This window comes from Manis javanica, chromosome 10, assembly GCF_040802235.1.
Source record: "Manis javanica isolate MJ-LG chromosome 10, MJ_LKY, whole genome shotgun sequence".
Lineage (NCBI taxonomy): Eukaryota > Metazoa > Chordata > Mammalia > Pholidota > Manidae > Manis > Manis javanica.
Genome location: NC_133165.1, coordinates 45,487,425 through 45,506,354, shown reverse-complemented (window position 1 = coordinate 45,506,354; position 18,930 = coordinate 45,487,425). Strand labels below are relative to the sequence as shown.

General features: G+C 51.2%; 3 protein-coding genes across 4 annotated transcripts; 2 read left to right on the top strand and 1 right to left on the bottom strand.

Moving 5' to 3' along the window:
- The first annotated feature begins 1,655 nt into the window (after positions 1–1,655).
- On the top strand, positions 1,656–4,072 carry MYL11 (myosin light chain 11). Its single transcript, XM_017672118.3, has 7 exons — positions 1,656–1,800; positions 2,415–2,510; positions 2,755–2,830; positions 3,004–3,108; positions 3,224–3,302; positions 3,573–3,621; positions 3,710–4,072. Exons 1-7 carry the CDS (start codon positions 1,798–1,800, stop codon positions 3,812–3,814), a joined length of 513 nt encoding a protein of 170 aa, XP_017527607.1. The 5' UTR covers positions 1,656–1,797; the 3' UTR covers positions 3,815–4,072.
- A 7-nt stretch (positions 4,073–4,079) lies between these two features.
- Positions 4,080–8,532, bottom strand: SEPTIN1 (septin 1). 2 transcript variants are annotated; one of them, XM_037019596.2, is made up of 11 exons: positions 7,667–7,733; positions 7,402–7,492; positions 7,229–7,315; positions 6,862–6,985; positions 6,406–6,540; positions 6,197–6,314; positions 5,477–5,578; positions 5,257–5,356; positions 4,864–5,029; positions 4,573–4,663; positions 4,080–4,468 (listed from the first exon to the last, which is right to left on the bottom strand). In XM_037019596.2, exons 1-11 carry the CDS (start codon positions 7,667–7,669, stop codon positions 4,382–4,384), a joined length of 1,104 nt encoding a protein of 367 aa, XP_036875491.1. In that variant the 5' UTR covers positions 7,670–7,733; the 3' UTR covers positions 4,080–4,381. The 2 variants fall into 2 exon arrangements, 1 of the variants encoding a protein (XP_036875491.1); XR_005061649.2 differs by having other exon boundaries at positions 4,427–4,468; positions 4,840–5,029; positions 7,667–8,532.
- A 3,466-nt stretch (positions 8,533–11,998) lies between these two features.
- On the top strand, positions 11,999–17,301 carry ZNF48 (zinc finger protein 48). The gene is made up of 3 exons (XM_017672112.3): positions 11,999–13,264; positions 13,472–13,565; positions 14,721–17,301. Exons 2-3 carry the CDS (start codon positions 13,487–13,489, stop codon positions 16,520–16,522), a joined length of 1,881 nt encoding a protein of 626 aa, XP_017527601.1. The 5' UTR covers positions 11,999–13,264; positions 13,472–13,486; the 3' UTR covers positions 16,523–17,301.
- Positions 17,302–18,930: the final 1,629 nt, after the last annotated feature.

Here is an 18,930-nt window from a genome sequence, read left to right as displayed (position 1 = left end):
TTTCTGAGCACTTGCCCCATTCCCCTCTTTAGAGTTGTCCTCCCCTCCCAGAACCCAGTAATAGGTGGGCTCCTCCCTGGGCCTGGACCCCCATGGTAACCATATAAGGTGAGGCATCTGTCAGCTGAAACAGGGAGGGGCCAGTGCAGGAGGCCAAGGGCAGCTGCTAAGTTTAGGGTGGCTCCTTCTCTTTTCTTATGAGACAACAGGTGGCTGGACCCCAGTGCCCAGAAAAGAAAATGTCTTAGAGGCATTGGCATGAGACTGGAGGAGGGAGTGGAGAGGAGGGACCTTCCTGAGGACATCAGGTCCTAGAGGGAGCAGGAGGGAGAGATGGGTGTCCTTGCCAACTTTGGCCTCTTGCAGCTTCCTCAGCCACTATTTCCCCTAGGAGAAGGAACCTCAGAGTCACACAGTCAGCCAAGCTGGTTCTTGCCCAGAATGGAGTGAAAAGCTACTGGCCATCCCAGCCACCCAGGAGGAGGTGACCAATTAGTTTCCCTCTTGGTATCTTTGACTCACCTGCTCTAGGTTCCACCTTTCACACCAGTATCTAAAGAAATTATTATAGACTTACACTAGACCATGTCCTGTCTCAAACCTTTCCAAGGCTCAAAGGTCTCAGCCCTCATCCTGGCATTGAAGGCCTTCCAGTGTCTGGTCTCCAGCCCTTGGCATCCTATACTCAAGCATGATCACAGTTGTAGCAACCTGAACACTTGTGACCTTTCACTTCTCCAGTTCTATGCCCATCCATGCCCTCTGCTTAGTATGCCTGCTCCTCCACTTTCACCTGACTCATTCCTACTGACCTTCATAAAGTCATGCCCTTACTCCTAGCCAGAGCTGCTACAGCCTCTACTTCTGCACTCCTGATCAGCTGGTATGTAATTTTCTGCTTATATCCTGTCTCCACAGCTAGACTCTAAGTTCCACCAAGGCAGGGCCATTATAATTAAATATTAATTATAATGATTATACTTCACAACTGTTACCAAATAATGTTCACCTTTGAAAGTTCTGTGGGATAGGAATTAATCCCCATTTTATAGAGGGGGACACCAAGGCCCAGGGAATTGAAGCACAAAGCCTAAGATCACAGCGCAGGCTCTCTGCTCCAGGCTGTCTAGTCTCTTCAGACCCAGTGATTCCATGCCCTGTATCTTTCCTCAGAAAATCCCCCCTCTCCTTGAAGGGAATGTAATGACCTTCCTGACCTTCAGCTTCCCCAGATGGCTCCCTCCCACCCAAATTTCAACTCTGCCACTACCACGACACATATGTACACTTAGCTTGAACTCCACAATAGGAGTGCAGAGATTGTGCTTGCCAAAGTGCCCCCACAAAGCTCAGCCCAGTACCTGGCACACTATAGGTGCTCAACAAATCAACTGGGTTTAAATCTGGGCACACCCTACTCAGAAGTGCAGGGGCCTGGTTCATCTCTCTCCCAGTACTGTGCCTCAGCTTGGATCCTCTCTGAACTCTGGCACATTCCAGCCCCTCTTTGGGAGAAAGAACATCCCTTCCTGCCCAGGTCCTAGAGAAACATGCATACCAAGATCCACTCCCTACTCCCTCCCTCCCTGAGCTCCAGCTGTTGCTGGCGTTCCAAGATAGGAGAGGCCCTGAGAAGGGTTATTTTGGTATCCGGAGTGGGCACTCACAGGGCTAAGGTTACCCTGGTATGTTAAGGGCTCCCTGGGGCAGGACTATATAACCCCAGAGGAACAGCCCTAGACTAACTCTGCTCCTTTCTAGACAGAGCCACTGCTGTGCCCCTAGGAGAGCAAAGACATGGTGAGTGAGAATCCCTGAGCCCATGCCCAGATCCCTCAGACCTCAGGACAGCCTCACCCTTTGAAAGAAAGTAGCTGGTTCCCAGTCCAGCAAGAGGAAAAACAATGAATCCTCCTTTTCTTGGTATCACTAATGGGATGAGTACAGAATAATGGCCTAATGATTATCTGCCCAGACACTCCATTCATGGAGTCCCTCTCAAAGCATGCTCCATACCTTCCTGCATCTTCCTGAAACCCTCTGGGACCAGTCAGGCAAGGATTCTCACTGCCATTGTATAAATGAGGAAGTAGAGGTTCAGACAGAATGAATGAGTAGATGAGGGTCACACAGCAAGTTTGGGACTCAGAGGAGGCAGGCTTAGGGCACTGAGAAAGGGAGGACCCTCCCATCATTGGGTAGGTTGGAGAGATGGACACTCAAGGGCTACAGAAAGGAATTTGAGGATGCAACCAAAACAAGTCCCCTCAACAAAGAGGTCATAAGGAGAGGGAAGCCTCGATCCAGAAGAGTTCCTTTAGAAGAATGAACTCAAAGAACCCCAAATCTAATCCACTGCCTCCAGAGAGTACAGATGGATCCATGGACCCCTTTGCCCAACCTTCACCCCCCAGGCACCCAAGAAGGCCAGGAGAAGGGCAGCGGCAGAGGGTGGAAGCTCCAATGTCTTCTCCATGTTTGATCAAACTCAGATCCAGGAGTTCAAGGAGGTGAGTGAAGACAGAAGGGAGACTGAAGGCTGACCAAAAGCACCCCCTGCTGCCCCTCCTTCCCACCACCCCCTCCCTGGAATGTGCACCTGTTTGGGGGGGGAGGGGAAGGGTTTAGAGTTCCTTGCTCCCCTCCCTGCTCAGAATGTAAGAGGACAACTGGCAGGGAGCCAGAATCTGATCTGTTTGGGGTAGGGATACTAAAGCATGGTCTGTAAACCCTCCCTGTCCCTGCCCTCCACAGGCCTTCACGGTAATCGATCAGAACCGTGATGGCATTATCGACAAGGAAGACCTGCGGGACACCTTTGCAGCCATGGGTAAGCCCCCACTCCACCTGTAAAAATTCAGTTCAGCAACCTTGGGTTCTAGCCCTGCTGGGTCTCAGTCTACCCAGATTAAAAATGGGTGAGATCATCTGAATTTATGGGAAACATCATCCCCTAGCCCCAAGACTCCACTCCAGCCCATGGTCCCCCACCACCACCTCCAGGGCGCCTCAATGTGAAGAATGAGGAGCTTGATGCCATGATGAAGGAAGCCAGCGGTCCCATCAACTTCACAGTCTTCCTGACCATGTTTGGGGAGAAGCTCAAAGGTAAATGAAGGGTCTTGGGTCTAAGCCCCCAGCTGATCCTCCCCAGACCTTTCATGAACAGACCCTTCAAGTCCCACCAGAACCCTTAAGCTTCATATGCCCTCCAACCCACCAGGTGCCGACCCCGAGGACGTGATCACTGGAGCTTTCAAGGTCCTGGACCCTGAGGGGAAGGGCACCATCAAGAAGCAATTGTAAGTGACCTCTCCAGCTCCTTACGCACAGAAAGCCTCCTTAAATTCCTACCAAAGGTTAGGCGCTGCTAGGGATAAGGGAGATTAGGACTGGGGAAATGGGCGACAGGATTGAATTTTCACAGCACATGCAGAATGTTTGGGAGAGCAATGAGGGATCTAGAGTGACCCGTTTTCAAGGCAAGTCTGGGAATGTCAACAAGAATGAGGTGGAAGAATGGAAATGAATCATGAAGCCCTATTTCAACTCCCCATGTCACCTCTCTCCAGCCTAGAGGAGTTGCTTACCACGCAGTGTGACCGCTTCTCCCAGGAAGAGGTGAGTGGGGGAGCGGGCCAGTAGAGGGGGAGAGATGGGGGAGCGGAGAGTAAGGAACAGGTAGGCGACGCCACTGGGTATTTTCTAGATCAGAAACATGTGGGCGGCCTTCCCCCCCGACGTGGGCGGCAACGTAGACTACAAGAACATCTGCTACGTCATCACGCATGGCGACGCCAAGGACCAGGAGTAGGGGACCCTTCAGTTCTCTGCTGGCCAACGCATTCCTGCCAGTACGACCCCGACACCGACTCCTAATAAAATTGAACTGGTCTTTGTTTCTTTTTGGCGGGCACCTTCAGCATGTTTCAGGTGGGAGCCTGAGCTGAAAACATTACCTGGCACAAAGCCAGTGCCCAACAAATGAATGAATAAAGTGCCCCGGCGGCCTGGTGGGGTAGTTCTACCCGCTACTCCAGCCTCTTATTCCCGCTGGTAAAGTAAAGACTCACGTGGCCTAAAGGAACACTTTATTGATGTCACAGCGTGGTGAAGAAGGGCGGGGTGGGGGAGGTCAAGGACTGGGTTGGAAGCTCACAGCCGGTGAAGTGGGCGGGGCGGGCGTAACCCAGGTGGGGTCGGGGCGGAGCTAGAGGCGGGGCCACAAACTCTGGGACTGGGGGAATCTGTTATAGAGAAGCCCGCTCAAAGGCGGATCTTGGGGCTCCGGGATAAGGCACTGGGCAGCCTGGGACTCGGGGACTGGACAAGGGACAGACTGAAGGAGGAGCCGAGGTAAAGCAGGGCCCAGGCGGGGACCTCAGAGAGCGTCCGACTGTTCGCCCTGAACCTGGCTCTGCTGCATCTGGGCCTGCATTTTCTCCAGCATCTCTTGCATTCGGCGCAGCTGTGCGGGACAAGATTGTGGGCGGTGTTACCGAGGGAGGCCAGAAAGGGACTTCGAAAAGGATTTAGGGCCTTGGTCGCGGGGGAAGCGAGATGCTTGCTCACCTCTTCGTCTTTCTCGCGGATCAACTTCTCCGTCTCGGCCAGAGGCAGCAAAGGCAGAGGGATCTCTGTGGCGCTCTGGCGGGAGAGCTTACTAGGAAGTGGGGGAAAGGGCCAGGAGTCAAAGACATGACCAAGGCCCTGGGGAAAGGTTGGGGGTTAGGAGGCGGGACCGTGTCCTGGAAGTTAGTGCCGTAAGCAAAGTGAGTGGTCAAAAATGTGGGTGGTGGAGGGGAGGTCTGGAATGGTAAGGGCGGGGCCTTGAAGCACCTGGGAGTCAGCGCTGGCTCTCACCTACGGCTGGCTCGATCCCGCGCTCCAGGCCGGGCCAGGCTCTGTAGGCAGCGGGCGCGGTAGCCCTCGTAGAGCAGGTCGTGCGTTACCTCCTTCAAGTCCTGCAAGTGTGTCTGCACCAGCATCCGTCGTAGGTTCAGGAAATCGCTGTGATGTGGGTTCTCCACTGGGGGGCGAACCGGGAGAGTCCCGAAGCTTAGGGTCTAGCCCTACCGGCAGGAGTCCCGCCACCGTTCTAGGGAGGGTTCGCAGTCTGCAGCCCAAGGACCCTTCTTTTGGCTCCTAGGACCCAAGAGGCCAGAGCTCACCTCCACCTCACATGTTGGGTGCGGTTGACTCGGAGGCGGCCTGGGCTCCCTGCTAACCTCAGAAGGCGTGCGCAACCTTACTTACCCTCCACGGTACCCCAGGAGTAGCGGCGTCCCCTCACCGGTAGGTTCCCACCGTCCCTCACTACCTCGCACGAACCGACAACTGCGAAAGGGATGCTTTCCTAGAGGGCAGGTGTCAGGGATCACCGTTGGCCCCTCGCAGGGAGAAACCTCTTCCTCAGCTTCCACCTCTACATCCGTTTCCCCTGCTTTTCTGCCCCTCCCTCCTTTTTCCTCTGCACCTTCATTTCCGCATCCTGCCTCTTGAAGTCTTCGTCTTCATCAGAGTCACAATTGGGGAACTGATAAATGCTGATCTCCTCCTCCTTCAGCTGGTCCCGGATCTGAGGAGACAGATGCAGATACAGTGAGAAACAGAGGCTGTGAGCAACAGGCATCGCATGTCCAGAGACAGTGAGATACAGACACAGATACTGTGTGTCTGAAACAGGAAGATGTGAAAGAGAGATGGTGAGAGGTAGACATACAGGATGACCAAAAACAAAATCTCAGACAATGAGAGACAAAAACATAGATGGTGAAAAACAAAGACACCCTAACAGGGAAGACTGAGGCTGGAAAGATTCTAACATGAGGCAGACACCAAAACGTAAGAAACCAAAGAGAACCATAAGCACAGTGGAAAAGGGCTCTGAATACACTGGAGGGAAGTCTTCAACATCTTGGGGCCAGAGGAATAGCAGAAGTCATGTCTATGCCTCTGCCCTCAGACAGGCCTTAGCCAAGTACCCAGCCCAGGGAAACTATTCTGAGCCTATAGAAACATGGCTCCTTCAGGCAGTTTACTACCCACCTTCTTCAAAAACCTTCTCCCACAGTCTAGCCTGACACATCATGCCCAAAAAGGCTACCCCAAGATCAAAGAAGTCAAAGCTGAGTTCAGGTTTGATCATGACTTTAGGCTTCATGTGAGGCCAAAGGTTAGAGGTAGCCACACACACCTTCTGCTTGAGGGCCTGCGTTTCCTTCGGCATCAGGGCATCTGCTTTGCCAATGATGGGGATGATGTTGACCTTCTCATGCACCGCCCGGAGGAAGGCCACATCTAGGGGCCGGAGCCTGCAGCCAGGGATTGGTCAGGGCTGTCTTAGGGCGTAGAGACACCCATACCCCTTCCCAAATCCTCCTAACCCCAGGGTGCCCTCCAGACCCCCGGCCAAAGGGTGAAATGAAGTAGAGGCAGCAGTGGACACGGGAATCCTGGATGTTCTTCCGGTTGAGGCCACTCTCATCCCTAAGATACTGCTCAAATTGCTCCTCAATGAAGTGCACTACGGGCAGCCAGCTGCACGGAGAGATGGGGAGAAAGCAGGCAGTCAGAAATCAGGTGCTGCAGGGATGGGGGCAAGGCTAGCCAGGACTGAGGTGGAGAGGTAGTTTCCTTGGCTCCAACCAAAGACACCAAAGGAAGCTAGCAGGACTGTAGGTAAGATGTTAGGAAGCATAGGGCACTTTGGGCCACATGGCCACCAGAAACAGGCCCTATCTTTTGGGTCAGGGTGGGTAGGGGGCCAGAATAGACTAGCCCCATAACTGACCCTTCAGTCTCCATAGAGTAGCCACATTGGGAAGCTTAGCCCCCCTATTCTCTCCCCCAACTCCTCACCAGTCTGAGCAATCCACTGAGTCCCCAAAGCCAGGAGTGTCCACCAGGGTCAGTTTCACCTTAATACCCCCTTCTTCAATCTCCACACCCCGGCGCTCAATGGTCAGCGTTTGTGTCAAGCGAGCTATGGGGACAGGAAGAGGTCAGGGAGCAGGGTGGGAGTCTGAGGCAGTACTAATTTCCTTCCTTTGTATCGCAGTTGCCCCCACCCATTTTTAAGGGGAGGCAACTGGGTCCTAGAGAAAAGTTCTAGTGAGCTGCCTAAGTCCTCCAGAAAGTCATGGGAGACCCAGATGGAAAGGAATAGAGTGCAGCCTGGGGACATGGGAGGGGACAGAGTGTCTGGAGAGGACAGAAAGAGTCTTACCACTGGCCTCCGGCAGTTGCCGATCCTCATAGAGGTTGGTGAGAAACAGGCTGTTGATGAGGGTGGATTTCCCTAGGCCTGAGTCCCCTGTGGACAGGCCAAGTTCAGCTGATCAGGTGAGAAGACAGTATCTCCTGAGGACCCCCTGCCAGCCCCTTCTCCAAAACCCAGACCTGCCACCATGAGTGTGAAGTCAAACCCCTTCTTGACAGACTTGCGGTGCAGCTGGTTGGGGAGGGTGGCGAAACCCACATACTCCTTGTCCTGTGGCGGTGGAGCGGGGACAATATGAGGCTGTTGGGAGTGGCAGGCAGAGGCCCCAGCATAAGCTGATCCTGGGGGCTAGAAGTCAGCCTCCTGGGGGTTGACCTGGGCCTGGCTACCCTAGGGGTTGGAAGTTGGGCTGAGATGCCTGGATTTCTGGGCATAAGGACTCACCATGGCCCTGCTAGCTGTTGCTGCACCTGCTGTCTCACCCCACTTCCTCTGGTGGGACAGGAAGTTGAGTGCGGCAAACAAGGGGGCGGGTGATGTAGGAAGCTGAGATGCTCAAACTGGCCCAGAGAGGTGAGGAAAGCCAGGACCAAGAAAGAATACCCGGGGTCCTCACCTCCTGGATCCCTTTGCCCATCAACCCTAGAGGAAGCTTCAGCTCCTCCATTCTATGCACACCTTTATTCCAAGCCCTACTATATAGCCCTGTCATCCTGGTGGGAGGTGAAGTGTAGACAGAGAAGCAGGTTGGTCTCTCTAGCAAGTAAAACAAAGGTTTTGACAGAGTGGTTTAAAGAAAAAAAAGGGTTCCCAGAGCCTGAGTGGACCAAAAGCCATAATGGGATCAGTGATGGAATGGGTCAATAATTTTCCTTGCCAGCTCATGCAGTTAAAAAGGATTGTTAAAAAGGATTTCAGGTTTTTGGATACCACCACCAGACAGACCTTCCTTCAGAATTCTGGCCATGGCACTTTCCTGTTCAAAACCTTCAGGGGCTTCCCAGTGACCTATCAAGTCTGAGTTCTGGCCTGGCAGCCAAAGCCTTCCCTGTCTGACCTCATCACCCCATCCCTCACTCATCCTTGTGGCAAGTGCCCACATCCTTGGCTGTGCCCACACTGAGCTTTTCCTTCTGCACCAGGTAAACTCCTCTTCATCCTTCAAGGGTTTGATTCAAAGGCTCTTTTTCCTCCTCTATGAAATCTTCCACAACCATCCCAGGCAGACTCATTTTCCTGTCTGTGGACTCCTCACACCTTTCAGAGGTCCCTTCAATGCCCACACTTGCTTACCTGGATGTTTCCTCTACTTCTGATGGCATGGAGTACATCTTTTTCATTCCTATAGCCCCAGTATCTTGCACTGGGCCTGGCACAAAAAAAAGGTGCCAGTAAACAATATACTAGATGAATGAAAGCATGAAAGAATGAGTGAATGAAGTTAGTTGGAGCCAAAGGCTGAGAGGCTGCAAGAACATATAAAAGGAGACTTGCTTTGGAATCAGAAAGAATTCCACAAATCTCAGCTATACCACTTACTGTGTGACCTTGGGCAAGTCATTTGACCACTCTGAACTCCATTTTCTTCATAGTAAAATGAAATGCTCCAATTATCACTTTGTTTTCAGGACTCATAATGTTTTCAAATCACACAGACTTTGGAGTCAATAAGTTATATATACAAACTCTGGCTTTAGCAATTATGAACTGACTGACCCTCTCAGCCTTTAAAGCTAATGTCCTTAGTATGGCCTATAAGGTGTTGCTTGATGTGGATCCTGCCTCCTGCTCCAACACCACTTTCTTTCTCCACTTCTTGTTTTATTATTTCCTTTCTCACCGTGTTATGGGCAGAACTGTCTCCCCAAAATTCATGTGTTGCAGCTCTAATCTCCTATGTGACTGTATTTGAAGATAGGGCCTGTAAGGAGGTGGTTTAGATTAAATGAGGTCATAAGGGAAGGGTTCCGATCCAATAGATCTGGTGTCCTTATAAGAAACATTGGTGATCTCTCCCTGTGCAAACACAGAGGAAAGGCCATATTGAGGACACAGTGAGAGGGTTGCTGTTTGCGACCCATGGAGAGACGCCTCACCAGCAACTAACCCTGTTGGCACCTTGACTGTGGACTTCTAGTCTCCAGAACTCTGAGGAAGTAAATGTCTGTAGTTTAATAAGACTTCTAGTCTGGTATTGTTATGGCAGCCTGAGCAGACAAATACAGCATCATAGCTCACTCCTTCCCTCTCCTCAGCCTAAGGCAATAATTCTAATGTGCCAAATGTGTAATTTTTTGGTTTTGTATACATTTTGAAAACTGTCTAATGCAGTATATGGTACATGCTTACACAAATGTTTATATGAACACACATGTCTGTTTAACTTTTCATTCAACACTATTTTTTAAGATTCATCCATGGTGCAATCTATGCATCTCATCCATACTTCAACCTCTTTTCTAGTACTGTTCACTCCATGTAAACCTTGGGAAAATCACCTCTGGGACTTACTTTCCTCATCTGTCAGATAAGATTGGATGATCCTACCACACTGAATTCACAGAAGTTGTGCAAGGTTCATATGATTATAGAAACATATAGTGATTAAGAGCTATGTGATCTTACTGTGTAACCATGGGCATTACTTTAACCTCTTTGTGACTTAGTTTCTTTACCTGTTAAATGGTGCCATTATAATTCTACCTCATAGGGTCACGATGAGGATTTTATGATCTAATCTACATCAAGCTCTTAGTACAGTGCCTGGCATGTGAGATGAACTGACACAGAATGCTAGTTATTGCTATTTAATGAGCTGAGGGGTTTGAAAGTGCCACCAGCTCAAATCTAGTGACTGCTCTTCTGGATTAATTAATTGGATCCAGAGTGAATCAGTAAGGGTTGCAGCACTTTGGGGAGAAAGAGACAGCCACGAGTAAGTGTGGCACACAACACTGGTGCTTAGAAATGCAATGTAATAAGGGAATAAACAGAGTACGTCAAGAAGCCCAGGGAAGGGATAAATATACCACTCCCCACTCCACCACAACCCTTCCTTCCTGCCTTTCCCAGCAGGCTAAGCAGCCCTCCAGTCTTCGTTAAAACTATGAGCTTCTTCCTCCCTCCCTCTCCACAAGTATATCCAATTGGTTTCCAAGTCCTTCCTGTCAGAAAAAAAATCAGTCCCTTTCTTTCTACATCCTCTACCCCTTACCCCTGGTTTCAGACTCTCAGATCAACTCTTCACTGAGTTAGTCAACAGCCTTAAGAAAATAACAGGTATGTTCATTTATTTATTGTATAACCAACATATATTCTCATAGAAAAATTAGAAAATGCAAATGGTTAGAAAAATTTACATCCAATATCACTACTGTATCACAAAATGATAACCCCATTTTGATTTTTATCCTCCTAAATTTCCTCCTATCCCTATACATATGACTAAATATATATTTACAAAACTAGGATCATACTATAACTTCATTTGCAAACCTGCTTTTGTCACTTCATATGTTCTGTATATCTTTTTATTATAATAGATATCTAATTATCATTTTTATAGGTGATCATTGTTTAGGTTGAATCCCATTCTTTCCTGTGATAAACAATGCTGAGCTGGGAGGAACATATTTGTGGTGCCATCAGTGTGTACTTGTCTAGTCATTTCCTTGGGCCTAATTTATATAAGGGGAATTACCGGGTCAAAGGAGATAACATATTTAAGACATTTGTGCATATTAACAAATTGCCCTGCAGAAAAGTCTCTTAGTCTTTTTGTAGAGTCAAATGTAGGAATAATATGAATTAGCAGTGATACAATATTCCATTTACATCCTGACATCTCCAACACAATATGCCCAATAATCATGTGATAAGGTTTGGATCCTGTTTGGAGAAAGAAAGGTCCCACTTTGGCCTTCCTATGGAGCAATGTATGTTTGACAGAAGTTTTCCCATTTAATAATCATCTGGATTTGGTCTTCTTCATCTCGCCATGATGTTTTCATGGCTACCTATGCCCCCATCAGGCAGCCCTAGAGGGGTTTCTGTATCTTTAGATTCAAGAGCAGGTTTAGACCTCTGACTCCAGGCTTTGTCTTCTCAAAGTCAGAGCTAGCTCTCCAAGTGGATATGGCTGCCAGCTAGCCAGCCTTTGGGGAAAGGTTCTTCCAAGAGGGACAGGCTCTTAGCCATTTGATACCTTCTTACCTCTGATTCCCAACACAAGCGCCTGGCACGTGGTGGATCCCCAGGAAATATTGTAAAACAAATGAGTAAACTTAACCTTTCTATTTTTAGCTTCCACTGCTTTCCTATCATGTAAGTCAGGACACATTAAGCTAGAACTATTTTCCATTTTCCTCTTTGAGGATAGGTCTTAATCAACTTTGAATCTCAAGCTTCTAACACAGTAGGTTTTCAAATAGTGTGTGGGCCACTGTTCATTTCATCCCCTCTGCCTGAAGTTCTCCATTCTTCCTCCATGCAGCCAGGCTGTGGACTTTGCTGAAATCTTAGCTGTCCTGAAAGGATTAGCTAAAAATGCCACGTTCTTCCTTGGTTACACCTGAGAGCAGAGTAATAACTGATTATTGTTTGCTAAGTGTTTTACACATATTAATCCTCAACCATTCAAATTAGGTATCATCATCCCCATTTTACAGTTCAAGAAACAGAAGTCCCCAAGGTCAAACAATAGTAAATGATAGGCCAGAAACCAAATTCTGTACCAATGGCCTCAAAGACAGTGTCATCCACAGTCACTGAACTCTACCATAAGGTATCTCTGTTACCCATCCCCATCATCACATGGGCTATAGATACTTCCAGGCACCCCCTTCCCCAAAGGCAAGCTTGCCAAGAATAGATACTGGGGGTCGTGCCCCTGGTCTGCCGAAACACACAGCCCCAGCCAGGACCCCACCAAGCTAGGAACCAGGGTTTAATGCTTTAGCCTTATCCTGGGCTTGGCCTTTGTAGGGCTGTCGATCTGTCCCTAGTCTACCCATAGCCTCTTTCTTTGTGTCTCTGTCTCTTTGTCTCTGCCGGTTTCACTGTCTTTGTTCCTCTGCCTCTCAGTCTCTTTTTTTCCAGGGTCCCTGCCTTTCCGTAGCTAGCGCTCCTCCAACTCTGCTTCACTGACTTCATTTCTCTCTTATCTGTCTCTACATCTCTTTGTCTCTGGTGGCCAATCTTTTGCTCCTTTATTTTTGGTTTGTTGCTGTCTCTCCGTCTCTCTCTGCCTTAGCGTCCTGACTCAGGGCTTTCAGGTTACAACATTGCCTCTAGCAAAGGTTCTCTGTTCGGGGCCCCAGCTCTGATTCGACGTGCCTGCCTCTTCCAAGAAGAGATCAGGCATCTGCCTTTAGCCTCAGCGCCAGTCTCAGTCTCCCCTAGACAGCCCAGCCCAGCCTCCAGCCGCCGCCCCCACCCCGGCACTCGGCCACTCGGACCGGCCCTGCTTTGTTTCCAGTGTCTCGGCGCCCCGCCCCCGCCCCGTCGGGGTCTCCGCCGCCCTCTGCCGCCTTTTGTCTGCCTTGGTCTTTCCCCCACACCTCTCCCTGGGTCCGTCTTTCGATCTCTCTTTGTCTCTCCGGACCGGAGTGGCTGGCACTATCGGCCAGCCCTGGAGGTCAGCGCAAGCGGCCCAACACAGCCACAATTAGGAAGAGTCCTTGGCTCTCATCACCCAGCTCCAGCCCCGGAGGCACACGGTTAATACCACCGAGTTCCATCAACTATTCTTGGCTCAGAGTAGCCCTCTCTGCGGCACGCGGCGGCTCGCCGGCCACCGAGCTCCGGAGGACGCTGGTCGTCCCCACAGGCGTGCACCTCCTCCAAGGTCCTAGAGCGGCTCCGAGCGGCCCAGCGCTTCCGCTTCCCATCCCCGCCCCTGGCGGCTGTCCCCGGGACGCCTGGGTCCGAGCCCCCTCCCCGTTGGGCGCGGAGCTGGCATCCCGGTGTAGCCGGAGGCTCGGGCGCCGGAGCCTAGCCGAGGAGCTCCGGAAGGCGCCGGGGTGGCGGAGCCAGAGGTGGCCGGTAGGTGAAGGGGACGGCTGTGTGAGGAAAGGAGCAGCAGGTGCAGGGACAGCCGGCGGCGCAGGGGAGGGTCACCGGGAGCCGCGCCCCGCACCTCGGACCCGGACGCTGCCTTGTGCCCGCCCCGGCCGGCAGAGGGCAGCGGCAGGGCGCCACGGACCGCACATGGCTGTGTGACGGTGGGATTGTGTCTGTTCCCTTATCCAGGGTGGCGTGCAGGCGATGGAGCGCACAGTGGAGCCCTGGGGCCCGGATCTGCATGGCCCAGAGGACAGGGAGCCGCTGAGAGGCGCCCGCACAGGTGAGGGCCGCGGCAGTGCGCCGCCAGGACCTGCTAAAAGTCTGGGTGGGGACTCCGGTGCTAGGCTCTGACTGGCCAAGACCCAGAAAAATCGGACATCAACTGCGCTTCCAGGGAGAGAAGGGGAGGTGTTCAAAAATTGAGAGAGGGAGCCAACGTCTCTGAGCATCTGTGCCCCAGGCCGTGAGGGGCATCATCTCAAGGACTCTCTCCCAGTCTTCGACAGTCTTCACCGTTCTCACGGCCTCTGCTCTACTTGAGGCCTCATTCTATCCATCCCGGCAATTACAACAGCCTCTCCTCAGCCCTTTTCTCTCCAATAATGCACTCTGCAGCCACATTGATCTAAGTCCAGATCTAATCCTGTCTCGGTTCTCAAAAACCTTCCCAGGCTCCCTTCTGCCTACTAATTAAAAGCCTTAGCTTCAGTGTTCAACCCAGACTTTACATGCTCAATCTAATCCCATCATTCCTTTCCAGTTTTATTTTACATTCTCTTCCATGGTTTATTTTTTTCTCCGCAGTGAAAGCCTGGCCCTGTCTTCTTTCTTATTTCTCCCTCTTGTGACAGCACAGTTATTCTGAGCCCACAATTATAATTATTTGTACTTTATCTTCTCACCTCCCAACCCCAAGCATCTTGAGGAACAGGTGTGTCTGGGTCCTCTCAGGTACATACAAGATGATTAAAGTAAAAAAAATGGGCTGATATGAAAAAGGACATAATACAAATAGCAAATATCAGGTTTTCAAATAGAGACAAATATAATATTGTGGTTGACGTAGGTTTGGGTATCAGGCAGACCTGAGTTAGAAACCTGGCATTGCTACTTTCTAACGTTTCTAACCTTGAGCAAGTGACTTAAATTCTCTGAGTCTCCATGACTGTAAAATAAGGATAGTAATAGTATTACCTCATAGGTCTGCAAGGATTCAGTAATGCTTAGTTCAATGATTGGCATAGGTGAAGGGTGTAGTAAAGGAAGTTACTGTTATTATTAAAAAGCACGGTCAATAATAAGGGTTTCAGAATTTCAGGGGTGAGAGAGATCCCTGTGACCCCAGATTGTTGAGGAAGCCTTTCTGGGGAGATTTCTATCAAAGACATGGAATGAGCCAAAGGGCAGGGTCTGCAACTCCCTTTTCTTTCCCCAGGTCTAGGCAGTGAGAATGTGCAGCTGTCTCAGCCAGATGAGTTTGAACATACCCCACAAGAGGATGACTTGGGGTTCAAGGAAGAGGAAGATTTGGCCCCAGATCATGAAGTAGGAAATGCCTCTCTCAAACCCGAAGGCATCAAGACCTGGGATGACTTATGGATCCAGAGAGAGGGAACAGGAAAACCACATGCTCGGGACAGAAGCCCTCGGCTCCTGGGAGAACCACGTTGGGGCCAGACTAGTGATCGGGCTGCAGTGTGTGGCGAGTGTGGCAAGAGCTTTCGGCAGATGTCAGATCTGGTGAAACACCAGCGGACCCACACAGGGGAGAAACCCTACAAGTGCGGGGTCTGTGGCAAGGGCTTTGGGGATAGCTCTGCCCGTATCAAACACCAGCGAACTCATAGTAGTGAAAAGCCCTACAGAGCCCGACCACCAGCCCAAGGTCCCCCAAAGACTCCTCGGTCCAGGATCCCTGCTGGTGAGCGCCCCACTATCTGTGGTGAATGTGGCAAGAGCTTCCGGCAGAGTTCTGACCTGGTAAAACACCAGCGGACACATACGGGAGAGAAGCCCTACAAGTGTGGCATCTGTGGCAAGGGCTTTGGTGATAGTTCTGCCCGAATAAAGCACCAGCGGACACACCGTGGGGAGCAGCCCCCTCGGCCAGTGGTGCCCCGACAGCAGCCATCTCGAACAGCCACTGCTGCCACACAGGGACCCAAGGCCCAGGACAAGCCATATATCTGTACTGACTGTGGCAAAAGATTTGTGCTCAGTTGTAGTCTTCTGAGCCACCAGCGCAGTCATCTGGGGCCCAAGCCTTTTGGCTGTGATGTATGTGGAAAGGAGTTTGCCCGGGGCTCAGACCTGGTGAAGCACCTGCGGGTGCACACGGGAGAGAAGCCTTACCTCTGCCCTGAGTGTGGAAAGGGCTTTGCTGACAGCTCCGCCAGGGTAAAGCACCTCCGTACCCATAGTGGCGAGAGGCCTCATGCCTGCCCGGAATGTGACCGCACCTTCAGCCTCAGCTCCACCCTTCTCCGCCACCGCCTCACTCATATGGAGCCCCAGGACTTCAGCTTCCCAGGCTATCCCCTGGCTCCCCTAATCCCTACCCCACCCCCCAGCTCAAGCCCACCTCCACCCCCTCTTGGCACCAGTCCCCCACTGACGCCTCAAAGCCCTTCACACTCGGATGATGGGCCTTTTGGCCTTCCCGGCTTGGAGCCAGAGCCAGGGGGTCCACAGGCTGGGGAGCCACCCCCACCACTCGCAGGTGACAAGCCCCATAAGTGCCCTGAGTGTGGCAAGGGCTTCCGCCGAAGCTCAGACCTGGTGAAACACCATCGTGTGCACACAGGGGAAAAACCCTACCTCTGCCCTGAATGTGGCAAGGGTTTTGCTGATAGCTCAGCCCGAGTCAAGCACCTCCGTACCCATCGCGGTGAACGGGCTCAGCCACCACCACCATCCACTCTTCTGAGGCCACATAACCCCCCCGGCCCAGCAACCATGGCCCCCCAAGTTCAAGTCCGGGCCCAACTCACTGGACCCAGCCAGCCCCATGTATGTGGCTTTTGTGGGAAGGAGTTTCCCCGGAGCTCAGATCTAGTCAAACATAGGCGCACACACACTGGGGAGAAGCCATACAAGTGTGCAGAGTGTGGCAAGGGATTTGGTGACAGTTCTGCCCGTATCAAGCACCAGCGTGGGCACCTGGGCCTGAGACCCTTTGGGGTGGGGGATGGTCGGGCAAGGCCTCTCAAGGAGGAGCCACCAGCAGGACTGGAATGATGGGTCCAGTGAGGGTGGAGGCCCAGGAGACCAAAGGGAGGGTATCTGCTGCTTAAGCAGAGAAGAAAGGGCCTGGGAGGTAGTGGGAGGGTGAAAGGGGAAGAAATGGGAGAAAGGAGTGAATAGATAGAAAAGAGATGGGAGACAATGACCTTGAAGCTCAGGAAACTGTCCTGCATGGGCTCAGTCAGGACCTTGCCAGTGTGGGCTATCTCCCCCACCTTCTAGAACACTGCCTAGTACACAGTAGACACTCAACTTGTTGGATGAATAAATTGGCTTTAGCCTGAGGGCCCTTGAAGAACCCTAAATTCCTGCTGCCACTTATTGTGTTAAGAACTGGTTCCATTTTGCTCTGGGAGACCATCACCCTGAACAGGGTTTGTTTAACCTTGTGTGCTGCCAACAATGAGATTTCTGGAATTCAGGATGACAATGAGACGGGGACATTTGGATAATCCTTATGGTGGGAAGAGTATTACTCTGGCAGGCAGTACTCAGCCTCAGGCCACTGGTCATAGTCTTAGGAAGGGCCCTCTTGCACAGAACCCAGACCTATCTGCCCTGGAGAGCCCCAAACCACCCTGATACCTGGACACTGGAAGAATAAACCAGAGACAGCAGAAGGAGCACTGAATACCAAGCCTAGCTCCTGGTGCACATCAACAGAGCCTGGCTGCGAAAAGGGCAGGACTGGAGTGAGGCCAGGGGGCGCTCCAAGGACCGACAGCCATGTCTCCATGTATCTCCCTGCCAATAAACTGCTTGTGTGAGGCTTGGACTCTGTGTGCGTTGATGTGAGCGTGCGTTCGCGTGGTGAGGAGGGCAAAAGGTGTCGAAGTGTCACCTCAGGTGAAACTGATAAACCATGTGAAAACGCGTGGGTCCCTTGCCCTCTGAGCCCATCAAATAACGAAGATGGCTTGGCATAATCGGCTGCTTTCTAGCTCCAACATCTGGTTGAAAACGGCCACCAAGTCTGTCAGCTGATAGTATAGACCAGAGTTCTGACTGCCCAGAGGCGCCATCTACACCATAGCATCCAGTGCGACCCTTAAAAAACGAAAACGCTACGCCTCGGAGTGGTAGTGGGGTGTTTAGTGAGCGCTGTTGCTACGGCGACCGGTACCGGGAGAAATGTGGCCGGCGAGTCTGGTATGGTCGCAGAAGGCCTGGAAGCTGAGGGTCTTTCTACTGGGAAACCACGCCTCCCTGAGGCCCTTTTTGATTAGTTGAGAAACAGGTCATTTGGCTACACAGCCCAAAGAGAGGGCAAAGGGGATGACTCTCCTAGAAAAGGAGACCATGTTTTCCCAGCGACCCATGCGTTATTAGGTGCAGGCCTCCAATTTCTAGCTTTTTCTGAGGGCGCCGATGGGGAGAAAAGGGAGAGGCGCTGACCTGATTGGCCAGAAACAAAAAAGACTAGGGCTGTTAGCACACGCAAGAAACGAAGTAACAAGATTGCATTGCCGCTTAGTGGATTGGGCATCTCAGCTCATTTACTGCGGGACAGTCCCCGATAGAAGCCCTCGTGAGATCTTAGCCATCGGACGGGCTTCCCTAGAAATCAATGAAAGCTTGCTACAGTGAGGTTCCTCCCTTGCTCCCATCCCTGCCAAGTCATTTAGGCAACTCGAAACCCTGGAATTGAGTTCAAGTCTGGATGGTTCACGGCTTCAGTGCAGAAGTATACACACGCCCATAGTCCTGAATGGAGGCCTTTTGGGGCTTTTGGTAAACCCTCCCCTGCTGGATTCCGTGTTTCCCCTACCTACCAGGTCATCCTCTAACCCAGCCTTGCAGTGAACTTTGTAAAATAAATCTGTGTTACTCCCCTATTGAAAACCCTGCTGTATCTCCCCCATGTCTTCTCGGTAAAACGGAACTCCTTGGTTGGCATTCAAGGCCTTCCACTTGTGCGGTTTCAGCTCTGTGCCTCTTTAAATGTTTTGTTTCTTTTTTCAGAATGCAACCCTCACACTCCCACACAGCTACACACTTGTTAATCTCTCTAGTCAAAACAACTCCAGCATTCCTCCCAGAAGCCTTCCCTGAACCTCCAGTCTGGGTTAGAACACCCTTCATCTGAGCATTTAACACATCAAGAGGTTTTTGAGGATAGTAAGTTACTCTACAGCATTACCGACGATGTGCTATGTACTGTGGAAAGAATAAAAATAAGACAAAGTCTCTGCCTTCAGTTCCTGCAGAAGATAGACATTGAACAAATCGTTACAAGTGTAGTAAGGACTATGCAGGAAGCATACATGCAGGAGAGAATCCTAACTGACCCAAAAACCTGTCCAAAGGGTGGCAATTTTGTTTAGACCTAAAGATTGACTTGGAGTAAGCTAAGAAAGGAGGAGGTGGGGGATGGGAAGGGAGGCATGTTCTGTGCAGAATGA

Bases quoted from the DNA above. Each gene is read 5' to 3' on its own strand.
- MYL11 (XM_017672118.3), top strand. The intron at 3,109-3,223 runs GTAAATGAAGGG...CCAACCCACCAG, and splicing joins GTTTGGGGAGAAGCTCAAAG to GTGCCGACCCCGAGGACGTG. The intron at 3,303-3,572 runs GTAAGTGACCTC...ACCTCTCTCCAG, and splicing joins GGCACCATCAAGAAGCAATT to CCTAGAGGAGTTGCTTACCA.
- ZNF48 (XM_017672112.3), top strand. From the start codon at position 13,487: ATGGAGCGCACAGTGGAGCCCTGGGGCCCGGATCTGCATGGCCCAGAG. The intron at 13,566-14,720 runs GTGAGGGCCGCG...TTCTTTCCCCAG, and splicing joins GCTGAGAGGCGCCCGCACAG to GTCTAGGCAGTGAGAATGTG.
- SEPTIN1 (XM_037019596.2), bottom strand. The intron at 6,986-7,228 runs GTAAGACTCTTT...CTGTCCCCATAG, and splicing joins GCAACTGCCGGAGGCCAGTG to CTCGCTTGACACAAACGCTG. The intron at 6,315-6,405 runs GTCTGGAGGGCA...CCCTGGCTGCAG, and splicing joins ATTTCACCCTTTGGCCGGGG to GCTCCGGCCCCTAGATGTGG.